Source organism: Urocitellus parryii, chromosome 5, assembly GCF_045843805.1.
Source record: "Urocitellus parryii isolate mUroPar1 chromosome 5, mUroPar1.hap1, whole genome shotgun sequence".
Taxonomy (NCBI): domain Eukaryota; kingdom Metazoa; phylum Chordata; class Mammalia; order Rodentia; family Sciuridae; genus Urocitellus; species Urocitellus parryii.
In genome coordinates, this window is record NC_135535.1 from 180,530,148 (window position 1) to 180,542,420 (window position 12,273).

The 12,273-nt window shown below is 44.0% G+C and overlaps 1 protein-coding gene across 1 annotated transcript in view; it reads right to left on the reverse strand.

The window, feature by feature from the left end:
• Blnk (B cell linker) overlaps positions 1 to 12,273 on the reverse strand; it is a 69,977-nt gene that overhangs the window by 33,536 nt on the left and 24,168 nt on the right. The window contains exons 3-4 of the mRNA XM_026394795.2: positions 10,233 to 10,282; positions 175 to 212 (exon numbers count right to left, since the gene is read on the reverse strand). Coding sequence (XP_026250580.2) covers positions 175 to 212; positions 10,233 to 10,282 — 88 coding nt within the window. The remainder of the gene's footprint in view (positions 1 to 174; positions 213 to 10,232; positions 10,283 to 12,273) is intronic.

Below are 12,273 nucleotides of genomic sequence, written 5' to 3' on the forward strand. Positions count from 1 at the left end.
GGGTCAAGCCGGCCATCCTGAGCTTACTTCTGCCTCGTCGGCGGGTTGCCTTTCCAGACCTGCCCTCTTCCTGTGAGGTGCAGCTGAACACCAGTGAATAATTCAGAAACAATTCCTCCACAAGGCCTCTCACAGGGCCTTGGTATCCTCCCAGACCCCAGAGCAAATACTTACAAAGTCATCTGACCACTGCTCCTCGTCAGCAGGACTCTCTGAAATGGTATGAAGGACACAGAGTGTATAAGCATAAACCTCAGCTGGCCAGCTCCAGCCTGTCCTCAAGTCCCCACACCTGCATTCCCTTCCTTGGGGCCTCCTGTGGCCTTTTTCTTAGCCTTAAATAATTATTGCAGTCAGATGTTCATTTATTTTTTAGTTTTTTTAAAATTGATTCTCAAATCATAAAGTTCCACTGGAGCAGCGCCAAGGTGCTTCTGACCTGTGCCTGTCTTTGTCAAGGGACACTTCTGGGGCCTTAGAATAACTCAATAGAGACCTGCAGTCCATTCCATGGCTTCTAAGGCTTTCTTTGGATCAGTATGTGAATCAACATGGAGTAGGAAGAGCACTGGACAGGGAGACAGGTCTTAATTCACATCCTGATTCTAAGTTTGATTTTGTTGTTGTTTAAAAAAAAATCATCCAGAGCTTTACTTATACCAAGCAATGTTATCAGAGCTTTGCACCTTTTTGGCATCCTCAAAAATCTTGTAAGGAAACTGAGGCCTAGAGCAGATAACTCATGTGCCCAAGGTCAGATAGTAAAAGGCAGAGAGAGTAAAGGGCAGGAGCAGAACCCTGCAGATTGACTTCAAAGCTCTTTCTCTGAACCCCCAAACCATATTGCAGTCAATGTCCTGGGGTTTGTAGGGGACACACAAATGAATGTGACAGGCTGTGGGCCTAAAGTAACTTATCAGTTTGAAGAATAAGGTAGGTCTGAATATTTCTCCTCCAAAACACATTTTGAGTTTAGCCTCTACCCCATCACATAAACTGACCATATGTTTTTGTTTTTGACATTTCAATAGAAACCTTTAGACAATGCCTGTATGAAACCCAGTGCCTCACCTTCCTAAATCAGATTTGCTGAGCCTTTTCTCAGTGAGTCAGGGTCTACTTTACCACCAGGTGAATGTAGTTGCAGTAATCATCTAACTGGTTCCTCTCTCTGTCTCCGTTATCTTTCTTCTCTAACTCATCTGTCCTTCAGTTTTAGTTGTTTTCTTGAAACAAAGGTCAGATCATGCTGATCCTTTCCTCAAGAATCCCGTGACCCCCTATGGAATAAAATCAAGGTTCTGCATCGGGACATTCAAATGCTCCGCCCACTGTCCCTCCTTGGACTTCTCTTGCTGCAGACTTCCATTCCCGCTTACAGTGGCACCAAGGAAGCTTGCTCCCGGGAGTGTGCGCTTTCACTAGTTCTCTGCTCTGCTCATGCGGTTCCCTAGCCTGTCGTCCTTCCTCCTTGGAAATTCCTATCCTTCCTCCCCCATAAAGTCTTCCCCAGAACCTCTTGACACAATCATTTGCCCTCTCTTCTGGGCCCTCTTGCATCTCTTTTGGTGCCTTGTAGTCATAAGCACTTCACCCTCTCCTGGGCTATGATTAGGTTGTTTGCGTCTCTCTGGACTGAAAAGCAAGGCTTATCTAACTTATCTTTGAATTTGGATGGTGTTTTGCATTTGAACTGCATGCACTGGTCAAAGTATGAACTAATAAGTGAGTCAAATGAAAATCAGGATGATAATAATGGATTCCTATGGTCTGGGTGCTAGGCTAATGTTATAAAAGTCTATCCTGATAATAACACTGGGTATGTGTGGTTATTGTCTCTATTTTATAATTAAGAGGTCTGGGCCTCTCTCAGAGAGGTTGCAAAAAACCTCATGATTGATGAATATAGGGGGTGAATTGGAGGCCAGGCTACCTGTGTTGGCCCCTGTTGCTGATATCTCATGTGAACTGCCTAGCCCTCCACTGAGCATTCAGATAAAACCCAGGGAAAGCAAGAATGATCCAGTCCAGACATCTTGGCACAATGGAGGCAAGAAAAGGTAAAAGGGGCCTTGAGGTAGAGGTTACTGATGGCATCCCACCCACCTAGCTACTTCTGTCTGGTCCAAGGGCAATTCACAGTACTATGCTTGCAAAGTCACAACCTTGCCGGCCATGACCTAGAGTACTAGACCCAAAGTCATGGCTGGCTCTCTGGTGAGTCAGGGAGCCTCCTGAAGTGTGCAGGTGGTGGTTTTAGAACCAGGCAGTCTGGGTTCAAATCCCTGCTCTGCTCTGTACTAGCTGCTTGTACAAGGATTTAATATCACTTGGAGCAAGGATTTAATATCACTCAAGGCTCAATTTTCTCACTGTAAAACAGGGATAATAATAGGGGCTGCCTCATGTTTTAGGGAGAATCAAGTAATACAATACCTGTAAAGTGCTTTGCAAAACCTGGCAAACAATGAGGATTAATTTTATTTTTGCCTTGGATATTGCAAATGTCACAATAAGCCCTCAAAACACCACCAATACTAATTTGCCTTAGGGACAATCATGCAGTATGGCCACCACAGACAAATGGACCCAAGAAAGCCTCTAGTGTATAGGCTAAAATGTTGGGGAGGATTAAGTTCCTGTTTGCTCTGGGCCAGTGGTTTAATTGTGTGTGTGTGTTTACACAGCTCCACCCAGAGAGCTAATATCCTGGTCAGGCCACCTTGTCAGGCAAAGTCTTTCCCAGTGTGTCCTTTCTGGGACTTATGGGCTTATGCTCCATTTGTCATGTCAGAATCCCATGGTGTACAATGGAGGGTTGGAACCCTTTGCCTGCCTGGCCCAGGCAATCGGGACTCCCATGCTCAACCTGACCTATGGGACAGCACCAGGTACTGGGAGGCACCTGGGAGTGACTGTGACTGCTCTAGACCAAGACACAGGGGGTGGAGGTTGGGTGCTGGGGTCAGACTGCCTACCTCAGAGCCCTGAGCCTGCCACCTGGCAGCAGCATGGTCTTGGCCAAGTTGCTTAACATCAGAGCCTGTTTCCTTGGCACTGATCTGGACATTGGTGATAGCCTCTCTCACAGTTTTGAGGGAATGAAAATGAAAGAATATTGCAAAGTGCTCAGAAGAGTATCTGACAGAGTAAGGGTTCAATGAAAGTTGGAAAAAGAAAATTGGCATTCTCTGCAATTCTTAGAAAATCTTAAAGGGTAGATTCTTTTTCTACATCAAGGATCAGAGGCTCAGGAAAGTTGCAAAGCTGTTCCAAGTTCACACAGTGCTCAGAGGGCAAAGCCAGGATTGCAGTCCGTCCTAAATGACCCCAAAGTCCAAGGTCTTCACACCAAAGCTGCTTGCATAATGGAAATAAAAGACCTGAAGACTGAAAGCACGATCATGCATTATATGGAGCACAGTCCACAGTAGGGTAAAATTTCTTGATTAGCATTTGGCACCTGGACTCTTTGCTGGGAAAGCTCAGAGAAAGGCATGTTGCATATGAGGTGAAGGTTGGCTGCACCTGGCTGCATGCTGGATGTAGGACCGAAAGAGACTTCGAAGGATGGCAGGATTCCAGGGGGGCATCTTCCTCCACTGGCTAACCAGGGGCTATGTGTCAGTCCTAGAGGAGGGCTGAGCCAGGGGACAGGAAGGGACCTCCACAAGGAGGCACAGGAAGCTATGCTGAGTAACACAGAGCTAGACGGGCTGTCAGTCAGCCGAGGTGCACCCTGCGATGAGCAGCTGATGAGGGTGGCTTTGAAGACATGAAGGCTGACCAGACTGGAGTTCTGAGACTGGGGAGGGATGGCTGGAAGGACAGTGAAGGGCTCTGTGGTGAGCCTGGAGCACAGTGGGGAAAGCGCAGGTGGGAATCCAGCCTCTGGGTCCCAAGTCCCCAGGAGTGCCAGAGACCCTAGAGCAGATGCCTGAGGTGTCTTGGCCTCAGCTGGGTCCTCAGTCCTGCTCTGCAGGCCATGCTCTGGACCACTGGACCCTGCACATTTCTTCCCCTACAGAACTGGTGGTGGCACTCAGGAAGCCAAAGGGAGGGAGGAAAGGAGGCAGGCATGCATCTGGCAGTGGTGTGGGGATAGATGCAGGGACCTAAAGAAACCACAGAGCCTATGGGGAGGCAGTAGGGGCCTGTTCCACCAAGCACCACCCTGAGGGAAGAGAGTGATGTGATTTAGTATAGAGGCAGAGGACAAGGCCAGGGCCAGACTGGCTAGGAGAGGTGTTTTGAGTCTAAACACTTAACACTTAGGAACTTCCTCTGTCTGTATGTTTATTCATCTTTCAAGGAATCATCCGCAGGGGAGTAGGGTACAGTAATGGGGCCTACAGTCCTGGCTCAGCTGGGACCTCACTGTGTACCTTGGGTGGTTACTTTGCCTCTCTGGTCTCCAGTTATCCCTAAAATGAGAAGTGTGGATTGGGTGATCCTTGAGAACCTTCTAAGTTTTTAAAACACCTTTGAGTCCAAGTTTCCTTCTTCTACTCTTAGTTCCCCGGGCAGGACTCATCCTGAATACGGCAGCCTTCTGTGTTGGCTTCGCCGTACCCACACATTAGAGCATAAACAAGGACATAGAAAATTGAGAAAATGCTGGCCTGGGCAGGATGCCAGGGCAGGGCAGGGCAGGAGCAGTGTTAGGTCTCACTTCTCTAGTGGACAAGGATGGCTGTGTCCCTTCTGCATCTGTGGTGGGCATTTACCCAAAAGTGCCCCCTGGGAGTCTTTTCCCTTTCCTTCTTTTTTCTTTTTGAACAAATAAACACTTATTTAATTTAATTTTTTTGAGTGGGAGTAATTTTTATTTTTTTTATTTTTTAAATTAAGTTTATTTTTAACTGACACATAAAAACATAAAAATAATACATATTGATGGGGTAATGTGATTTATTTTGATGCATATATATGTTGTATAATATTTAAATCAGGGTAAAGCATCCCCTGAAACATTTGCCATTTCTTTGTAATAAAAACTATCAACATCCTTTCTACTAGCTTTTTGAAATGTACAGTACACGGTTGCTAGTTGGAACCATCCTATTCTGTGGCAGCCAGAACTTCTTGCTTCTATCTAATGGTGAATGAGCACCTGGTGGTCAACCCCTCCCCATCCCTCTCTTCTCCCTACTCCCCCAGCCTTAGGAAACCACCGTTCTAGTGTCAACTGCTGTGAAATCAGCTTTTCTAGATTCCATGTTTTAATGAGATCCTGGTCTCATTTTTCTGTGCCTGGCTAATAATGAGCACAGTGATCTCCACTTCCCTCAGGGCTGCTGCGAGGACAGGACTTTGTTGTTTATTTATGGCCGAAGAGTATTCCACCATGTGTATAGGTACTATATTTATCCACTTAGTAGTTAATGGACACTCAGGCTGTTTCCATTTCTTGGATCTTATGAATAATGCTAAATTAAATATGGGTGTGTGGATGTCTCAGCATATTGATTTCATTTTACACACACACACACACACACACACACACACACAGTAGTAGGATAATAGGGTAGTTCATCCGTTTGTTCCTTCCTTCCTTTTTTCTGTACTGGTGATAGAGTCTAGAGCCTCACACATGCTAGGCAAATGCTCTGCCACTGAGCTATACCCCAAGTTCCTATTTTTAATATTTTGAGGAACTTTCATACTGTTTTTCAAATTGAATGTGCTAATGGAGTCTTTTTCTTATAATTGCTCTGATGCCCTCCCTACGTAGCATCAGTAGCAAGAGAAGGAGAAGAAGATGGATCTCCTGGAATGTCACCACAGCCCCTGGAGATCAGGGGCCAATGGTACAAGAAAAGAGGCCTTGTTCAGTTTGGGCCCTACAGGGGTTTGTGGAGTGACCAGAGGGCTTCTGCAATGACCCTCAAAAGCTCTGAAGAAGCGTCCCCTGCCCTATGTCCCAAGCCTGATATCACATTTCAAAGATGTAGGAGACAGTTCAGCTGTGACGGCTCAGGAACTGGGAAGCAGGTCTTGAGGTGGTTAATGTCAGCGCCTGGTGCCTTCAGAACAATAATACATGTTCTAGAAAAGTATAAACCTCTTAGCTTGGTTCAAAGGGAGAAGCAGTAGAAAGAGACTGAGTTGGGTTTCCCCCTTAGTGGCTGTAGTTACCTTGGGCAGGTTATTTAATGTCTCTGAGATGCAGTTTCCTCATCTGCAAGACTGGAGACAGTAATTTCTGCATAATGGTGTTTGTGGGAAGATTAAATGAGATATACTGGTAAGGAGCTTAGCATAATGCCCAGAGCAGAGTAAATACCCACAAGTTTGGGATTTCTTCCTTCCCACAGCCAAGCCAACTCCCTGAGACCAACAGGGAGGGCCAACCATGAGGTCCCTGCAGTCAGGGTTGGTGGGTCTGAACCTGAAGCCTCAGGTCTTCATTATTTAGTTACCTCGAGCTTTGTTCTGCAGTCTAAGTAGGGGAGGAACTATCACAACTCTCTTAACAACTTTTAGCTGGACGCTAGCTCTGTCCACCAGCTGCCCCCAGGGAAGTCGGCATCACTAACGTCAACCGACTCCTGGCTTAGAGGGATTAGGCAAGCCGTTTCCCTCCAGGACTGAAAACTGAACATAATTCCAGTGTCTGGGGGAAACAGGTGGGGACCACATCTCCACAGGTCTCTGGAGAGCAGTAGTCTGGCCTCCCAGGTTCGGGGGTCTGGTGGGCTCAGATATTCCAGCACTGGGATCACAGAGGTCCTTGAAGACTCCCTGGGTGCAGGAGGAGCTTCAGGGCTGATTTTTGAGGCTCTGGGCATGCAGCTGGCAGGGAGTTGTGGCTCAGGGGAAGCAGCTGGAAATGCTCCTGAGACTTGAATAGGGGCGAGGGAGAGAGGGCTGGGGGACTAACTGCAGGTGGTGATGGTGGTTTTGCCAAAAGACAGTTTCCAGGAATTGAGCATAAGAGCAGAGAGACTGAGCCAGACTTCATTGGCAAAGCAAATAGTAAGAATTTCAGAGATTCTGGACTCAATGGATTTGGGGGGACCCACTTGCCTTTCAGGTTGAGAGAATCGATAAGGACAAAGATAGCAGTTTATAGCAAGATCTCTCAACTTTAATCTGCATGAGTTCTTATTAAAATGCCCATTCTTAGGCAGTGGTCATACTGCAGAACTGAGATTTCTCTCTCTTCCTTTTCAGTGTTACTGGGGATTGAACCCAAAGCCTCACACATGTTAGGCAAGTACTCCACCACTGAGTTAAATCTTCAGCCCCTTTTCCATTTTATTCTGAGACAGGGTCTCACTAAGTTGCCAGGTGGGCCTCAGATTTGCAATCCTCCTGCCTCAGCCTCCTGAGTAAGCTGGGATCACAAGCATGCACCACTGCACCAGCCAAGCAATAGTATATTTCTAACAAGTTTGTATATTCTGTTGCTGTTGCCAGGCTACAGAGAAAGAGGTTAGAAAACCCATCTTCTAAGTTGGGCCATGTTTCTGTGTTCCAAGAGACATCGAGCCCCAAGGCCCTGATATCAAGACTATTTGGAGTATTTCAGGGGAGAGAGCAGATATCTGAGGTCAAGAAAGAACACTTTGGAGCATCAAGAAGATTGGAAGATGCAAATTCCTAAAGCCAGGGAATTTTAGGAGGGGCTCATTTCAACACAGGGCTGCTGGCCCCAAAGATCTGTTTCCATAGAGGTGCAGAGGGTTGGCACTGGAAGATCCTAACAGATTGCCTAGTTCAGTCCCCAAATAATAAAGATGAGCCCAGGAGAGGGATATGTTCCAAACTCCAGAGTCAGTTAGTGACTGGACATCAAGGACCTTGCAACTGGGCTCCGAGATGTGCAATGCCTCTTATTGGTGATTTTATTTCAGAGTAATTCTCTGGTGGAGGATGAGAATTAGGAGACATGGAATTAAGAATTAAGAAACTAGGAATCAAGGAGAATCCTTAGGACAAGTATGAAATGGTGGGGGGGGGACAGAGCTGTGGCTATGGGAATAGAGAGGGAGAGACTTTAGAGAGATACTTAAGAGAATCAGTAGGATGAAGGGATGAGCAAGCAGACAGGTGAGCACAAGGGGACAATTGGGAGAAATGGACATCCTGAAGTCACGAATATCATTCTACTTAGGTTTCCAAGAATTGACTCTGAGCTCCTAGCATTGTGTCCAGCATCTCCAATGCTCTTAGTTCATCAAGTGACAACATTCTTGCACATTTGTCCCCCAGAACTTGAATTAAATACCTCCTTCTCAGAGAGACCTTCCTAGACTGCTTAAGTTGTCCCCACCTGACGGTGACTCCCATCATTGCACCTGCCATTTTCCTTCATAGCAGTTACCATGCTTGGGAAATGACACTATCTGCTTGCAATCTGGTGCATTATTTGACTTCCCACTAGTCATTATGCACCTGAAGGTCAGAGACTATATTCTGTTCCCTATTCCATATCTAACACAGTGAGAGTTACAAGGGACACACTTACGAAATATTTGTTGAGTGAGTCCAAGCCTGTGGGAACAGCAGAAGCACCTGGAGGTGTTTATTTGAAGGAAGAAACTATCCAAATGTCCTAACTCTCAATTTGGTGCTTTGGAGTTGCACAGAACAACTGTTTCTACTCTTTATTAGTTAAAGATTTGTGCTGTGTGGCCATTAGGATAGACACAGGAAGCCACAGGAAATGAATCCCATCCATGTCCAACCAGGGCTGTCCACCCTCCCTGGACCACACAGGTTTGAGAAACCATCACTGCAGGTGTTCGAGCAAAAACTGGACTTCCTCTGTGAAGGGACACGGTAGTAGAGTAGGGTTTAAGTCTTATATAAACTCTGGAATTTCTTTTAAATCCCAAGATGCCATAATTTCATATTTTTTCCATCAAACCTATCTAGATACTTGACAGTTCTGGTTTGCTTTCTTTCATTCTTTTTTTTTTCTTTCTCTCTTCAGAACTTGGATAGAAGAATGCATTTGTTCTCATTTAACCAAGCTTTCTTGACTTGTGGATTAGGTAAATTGTAAAGCACAGGACAGGATCCTGTCCTGTAGTTCCAAACGACACAGGAATCCCCTAATCAACTCTCAACCTACTGACTGGTTGGTAAAGTCAAAAAATACTCTAAAGTTAGGGAAAATGCTATGAATTAGTGACTAGACTTGGGTACGTTGGAATTTCTCTACGTGATAAGAAGAATCAACTGTATTATTCATTGCTATCTTGATCAGTGACCATCACTTAAGGTTATGATTTGGTTTTAGCTGTGGTCCCACATAGGAAGAATGATGAAGGATGTCTGTAATCTTGTGGTTCTCTCTCTCTCTCTCTCTCTCTCTCTCTCTCTCTCTCTCTAAATATTTTTTTAAGTTGTAGATGGACATAATATCTTTATTTTATTTATTTATTTTTAATGTGGTTCTGAGGATTGAACCTAGTGCCTCATATGTGCTAAGCAAATACTCTACCACTGAGCCATAATCTCAGCCCAAATTCTGTGGTTTTCACTGAGGAATGTATAGGCAACATATGTCTATACATTCCTCAGTGAAAACATCCATCTTTAAACTTAATGCTATAGATCAAGATTTTAGACTTATCTTCCCATCTCTCTAGGAAAGGAAAGTCTGTTGGATATTTTACTTTGTTCACAAAACTAAACCTTCTCCCACCAAAGTTGATGCTAGCTGGAATGAGGTTGTAGGCTAAACTCAGAGAAGACTGAGTCACCACAGGCAATCAACAATTTATTCCCTCAACCTTTCAACCTCCCTCAAGTATGCATTTAAACAACTTTTTGCGGAGGAAGACGTCCCTCCCTGCATCACCTATCACAGATTAGATTAGGTCCCTCTGCTACACACTTTCCATCCCACACAGAATTGTAATTACTTCTAACATCAGCTATCTTCCCTTCTAGACATAAATTCTATGAGTGTGGAGACTGTAGCTAACTTGTTTAACCCTGTTTCTACTTAAGACCTTGTATATGCCTGGGACATGCAAGATGCCTAATAGATGATAAGTAGCCGAAGAGATGGATGAATGGAGGGAGGGAGGGACAGGGGAATGCTACATCTGCACTACAGTCAAATGTCTAATGGGTTGGGTCATTCTTGAAATCAAGATTGGCATCTTTTTTTTTTTTTTAAATGAGTAGAACATATTTCCCTCTCCAACAAAAAAAATATATATAAACATTAAATTAGTCAAAAATCAGTTACAGTATTTTAGAAATACTCTTACCTAAAGCATAGTCCCTTCGAGGAACACTTGGAGGTGCTTTGATTTTCAACCTATAGATAAAAACCATTAGACCAAGGGTCAGTGGGTAGGACAACTCTTGCCAATGCACACAATATACATAGAGAGGACAAACAAATGACAGAGTAAAGTCCTCTTTGGACCCATCACATTGAAGGATTTAATGTGCTATAAACATAGCGAAGCCACTGGTCAGAGGTTTCCCACCCCTCCCGAGCTCCCCATGTGGCCATGACTTGGTGGAGTTGGGTGGTCAAGGGACTTTGAGAGGTCAGAAGGTCAGTAAGCACTGAGTCAGAGGTTCAAGGAAGATAAGAGTTGGCTGGCTGCTAGGAAGGTAAGAGAAGATGAGCTGTATTTTAATAGTTTACAAATGCTTTAAATAAGAGGACAAAAATCAGCTATAATAGCACTTTAGTTGTATTAGGCCGAGATTATTTGGGGGCCAATTAAAAACATGACAAATAAGTGAGCACCGAGTATCTCAAGATGTAAGGTTTATAGTAGATTATTATTTTTATAATAATTACCCATTCTATTTAAGAATGGCTTGCTTAATGGAATTTTAAATACATACACAAAGCTTATACCCAGTAGCTTTGTCTGACTAAAATATCATATCCCTTTATATAAGCAGTACAGGGTAACCATTATGTATAAAATTTATTTTTTCAAAAAACATAGCACAGAAATTCATGTTTGATTAAAATAAGAAAAAACTTTACAAACTAGAATCATTATTTTGCCAAGAAAAACATTATTATTTGTACAGAAATTCTTGAGTGCCCCCCTATAGTCTCTCATATCTATTATCTCATTCAATTCTCCTTACGAGGCAACAGAGTATGCTGGGAAAATATTATCATTAAACTTATGATGAGATCTGGAGGGAAAAATTGGCCAAGGTGTCTTGGGGAAAAAAGAAATCTGGGTCTGGTGCTCAGGTCAGTTCATGAAACAGTAAAAATTCAAAACACACAAACCAACTATTATCCACTATTGCCATCATTACATAAAAGGAAAGAAAGGGTATTTTAACAACCCTAAATCATTTCCCAATAAAGACCAAGCTCAAGAAAGGACTGCTGGCCACTGAATACGGGTTGGGAATAAAAGGAGTGGTTTGAACTTGACTTAGAAGCCAGCAGCTACACACCACCCCAACACTGTACTGTCTTTCTCTGCTCATGTGGCCACAGACCCGTGAAAACTGTCGTGGTCTTGCAGAAAGGAAGCTGTGTGTTCAACTGTGCTTCCGCCTTTCAAGGGAGCACCTGTCACCTTGGCTTCAAGTGAGAGCTTAATTCTAAGTCACTTTCAATCAAGGGGCCCTTGACTTCACCCAGGGTAATGACCACCGCAGCCATGTTTGCCAGACTGAGAAGAAACATGATTTGTCAAGTAAAAGTGCTCTGGGGTACAATGGGCAGAAAGTCTGAAATAGAAATTGTCAGTGAACATGCCGTGACCATGACCGACCATGGAACAGAGAAACATTCTATGCAGAACCTTCATATTATTGAGAACCAGAGGATGGTAAGTCTGGTAACTACAAGACACTTAATCCAGAATCACCAGTAATCGTAACAATGATTAGTGGGGCTCTCTCATGGAGAATGACAGTCTGTATGTATCAGAAATAAATGAAAATAGCCAGGTATGTGTGGTGGCGCACACCTGTAATCCAGCAGCTAGGGAGGCTGAGGCAGGAGGATTGAGAGTTCAAAGCCAGCCTCAGCAACTTAACAAGTGATACCTTGTCTCAAAATTTTTTAAAAAAATTAAATAAGAAAGGGTTGGGGATGTAGCTCAGTAGTTAAGCATCCTTGGGTTCAATCCCAGTTACCAAAAAAATAAATAAGAAATAAAAATAAAAGAAATAAATGAAAATAATCACACACCTCTCCCAGTTACAGGACAGAACAGGTGACAAATTCTTCCCCTCTATAAGATGATCACTGCCCGACAAGCAGAAAACCATTTTAACTGCTTTATGATGATTACTGATTACATATTGAGATTC